The sequence below is a fragment of the Odontomachus brunneus genome, unplaced genomic scaffold, assembly GCF_010583005.1.
Source record: "Odontomachus brunneus isolate Ranch 3 - 2012 unplaced genomic scaffold, Obru_v1 Obru_scaffold_238, whole genome shotgun sequence".
Lineage (NCBI taxonomy): Eukaryota > Metazoa > Arthropoda > Insecta > Hymenoptera > Formicidae > Odontomachus > Odontomachus brunneus.
Genome location: NW_022639688.1, coordinates 245,112 through 248,865, shown reverse-complemented (window position 1 = coordinate 248,865; position 3,754 = coordinate 245,112). Strand labels below are relative to the sequence as shown.

Here is a 3,754-nt window from a genome sequence, read left to right as displayed (position 1 = left end):
TGTGTGTGCATATGTGTGTATTTATATATATATATATATATATATATATATATATATATATATATATATATATATATATATATATATATATATATATAAATGTATATAACCAAATATAAAAGATACAAGAGTGTGCAATTCTAAAAATTCATATATAAATTAATTTTATAAAAATACCTTCTTAATGCATGTTCTCCTCTAAATCTTGGGCTCAGAGGTCCTTTTTCAAAAGGATAGTTTATTGTCGCTGGTTCTCTAAATATATGAGATACAGCAATCCCTACTCCTCGCATAATTTCAAGCATAAACATATGTGTGCTTGCAGTTTCTACAATGTCAGACCAGGTTTTATCCTTTTCTTCATTTACGTAATAATATTTATTACGATTTATACATGTAGTAATCCCACTTGGAATAATTCTTACAACTTTTGGAGCTAAAACATTTATAATTCCATAAACAGTTGGTATCTTATATAAAACATGAATGATTTAATATATTAATAATCCTTTATATAAATCCTGTAAAAAATATATACAATTATATATATATATATATATATATATATATATAACTGAAATAAAAAAATGATTACAAAAAATAAGATATATTGAGCTAATTTATTAAATTTATTAAAGTACATAATTTATGCTAGAATATATCATATTTATATCAATAATAATAAACATAAATATAAGTGCAAAGCAAGTATGAGAATAACTAAATGCAAAAGTAAAACTAAGAAAAAAATATTTATGGAAAATGTATTATCTTAGAATTACACTCTAATACTCTCTGCTAATGTTGCATATCTGTGTGTAACAAATAACAAGGACAAACTAATGTTTCCAGCATTAACAGCAATGTATCAGAACACTTTATACTAATAGAACTCTTAACTTTGGTATACGATTTTTAACAAAATAATCTAGTGCACATATAATAAAGATTGCTTTTTAAACAGATATTTTAATATGAGATAACATGCAATTTCTAATAAGGTTATATTTTATCCAAAAATTATAGTTAACTTTATAAGAAAATATGCTAAATAAACCGAATCATACCGATTTTACCAACTTGCGTGATCAATTGTAAGGAACCCATCATTCCTGGATTTAAATTTTTTAACACAACATTAATGATAGCTGATAATAGTCTGAGCTATATCATGTCCCTTTTCTTTACAAAAGTTCTACCCACGAACTAAAAAATAGGAGAACGGTAGAGAGGCAAACTCTGTCACGTGACACCTTTCTTCTAATTGGTTGCGGGTATCAAGGCTTCTTGTGCTCATGAGCTGCGTTCTTTTATTCGCAACAGATGTCATGTTATTCTTCGATTTTACCAAATGTTAAACAAGAATAGAATAACATCGGCTGCAGCTGTTGCGAATAAAAGAACACAGCCATGATGGTACTGGTATTCATTGGATGTTTACGATAACGAGAGAAAAGCGAGTGAGATCTGGATCCGAGAGAATAGTATGATCTCCCATCTATAACTGTAATATTCTATGGTCTGCTCTTGCAGTCTCATGAACACGGGAGCAAATCAGGAACTCGATTCTTGACGATATGCGAGTAAGAAGTCCCGGCCTAACCGCCGTCACGACAAGACGTGTTCGAACAAGTTCGGACCTTGTGATTTTTTTGGATCGTGTCTTGAAAATTTCCAAGACTTTGCTCTCGAATTATATCATTAATCGGAAACTGGCGTTGGGGCATTACTCTTAGAGAGGCCTGTAGCCAAATATTGAAGGAAGGAAGGAAGGATATGCGAGTAAGGGCTATCGCACACAAATTGACATAACTGCATATGCATAGCATAAGACCATATGTACCAATGAGCATCGAGTATTAAGTCGCCATATTGGTGTTCGATGCTTAATATTCGATACTCATTGGTCCATACGATCTTATGCTATGCATATGCAGTTATGTCAATTTGTGTGCGATAGCCCTAAGATACGCATGCGAAACTAGTTTAGTTCACGTTACGTATACTGTAGATTTTCGCATGCGTATTTCATTCGTACATCGTCAAGCATCGGCCCCAGGAATTCGTCTCACAAACAACAAAGGATAATGTATCATACTTAAAGTGTATTAATATTTTATCTTCTTTATTTAAAGAATTATATAACATATTATTTCAGTTTATTAATTTGAGATTTTCAAACTCTTCTTAAACAAGGACTGAACCTGTATTAATAGTTATTACTTGAAACTTGTCTCACGTCAGATGATCAGATTGCAATTATCAAAGGTTGCAATTATCAAAGAGAGCTGGATTAATTTATTTTAATTGAACTGTATGAAATACATGACATATTATATATAATCTTGATTCAGCTGAAAAACTCACATCTAAGTATAAATTTAAGATAAAATATTAATACACTTTATGGCTGCGTTCCGAAATTCACTTCCAGTGCTGAAATTCTGTAGTATACTTGACATAAACTATACATTTTCAGTACTGGCAGTACATTTCGGAACGCAGCTTAAGTATGATACATTACCCTTTGTTGTTCCTGAGACGAACTTCTGATATGCTCCTGTGTTCATGAGACTGCAAAAGCAGGAGCAAGAACAGACCATAAAATATTACAGTTATAGATGGGAGATTATACTATTTTGTTGGATCCAGATCTCACTTGCTCTACTCTCGTTATCGTAAGCACCCATAGTTTAATGACGTGCACGAAACAGGCGGCATTCCATGGATGCGTTCAGATTCCTCATTCGAGTGCAGTCTATTACTAGAAACACTACAGTATATGTTACATATACTATAGCACTTTTAGTATAAAGGTGCAAATTCATGTAGCGAATTAATCGCTGCGATTGAAGGTTACGTGGTCATTCGCTGTTCGCTAACGAGTAATCGCTGTTCGCTGAAATTTTTTAGCTTTTAGCGAATATTCGCTAAGATAACCATTGTTGACATCTTAACAACATCTATAGGTTCTCTAATGTAATAATGCTTAAATATGTCTGCTTCAACTGTGAATATTAAATTTTCAAATTGACTTGCAGACATGCATATATAATTATAAAATCTTAAGTTTTCTAGAAGAAGTTTAGATAGCACAGCATGAAAAAATCCATGCTCTTTTCTATCTTGAAAAATAGGTGTTATCCAATGTTTCTTTCTCGAATATCTTCTTTTCTTATGTAAAAATATAGCCATAATTGCAGCTGCTTTCCTTTTTCGGATATTTTCATAATAATTCATTATTTGCATATAATTTAATAATGTTTGGTTATACCAAGTAATCAAATGAATAATTAAATTTTCCTCCATGTGTTAACACACAACATATGACGCTCATAAACTATTCGCGGCGAATTATTCGCTACTCGCTACAAATCATTCGCAGCGAACAATCTACATGAAAAGGCTACATGAAAAGGCACCCTTAGATTGCAGCTGTGTAATGGCTCCTGCACACAGGACGTGATAATGCTTGCCGCGCGGCAGAAGTTCGCGCGACAGCCAATCAATATGCTGCTTTCCGTAATAACCTTCTAGCTCTTACGGAAAAGCAACATATTGATTGGCTGGGGCGCGGACTTCTGCTGCGCGACAAGCATTACCGCGTCCTGTGTGCAGGAGCCATAAGGAATCTGAACCTATGGATGCGTTCAGGGCTGCGTTCAAAAACACTGAAAGTCCACGACGGAAAGTGGCTATGGTGGATGGGCTTGGTGGGGTTAGTGGAGTTGGTATCGAGAGGAGTTTTCGAACA

At 33.3% G+C, this 3,754-nt stretch overlaps 1 protein-coding gene across 1 annotated transcript in view; it reads right to left on the bottom strand.

Annotated features, from left to right (window-relative positions):
• The window catches only part of LOC116852601 (NADH-ubiquinone oxidoreductase subunit 8), a 2,757-nt gene extending 1,523 nt beyond the window's left edge, over positions 1 to 1,234 (bottom strand). The window contains exons 1-2 of the mRNA XM_032833120.1: positions 1,068 to 1,234; positions 178 to 436 (exon numbers count right to left, since the gene is read on the bottom strand). Coding sequence (XP_032689011.1) covers positions 178 to 436; positions 1,068 to 1,110 — 302 coding nt within the window. The 5' untranslated portion in view covers positions 1,111 to 1,234. The remainder of the gene's footprint in view (positions 1 to 177; positions 437 to 1,067) is intronic.
• Between the last annotated feature and the right edge of the window lie 2,520 nt (positions 1,235 to 3,754).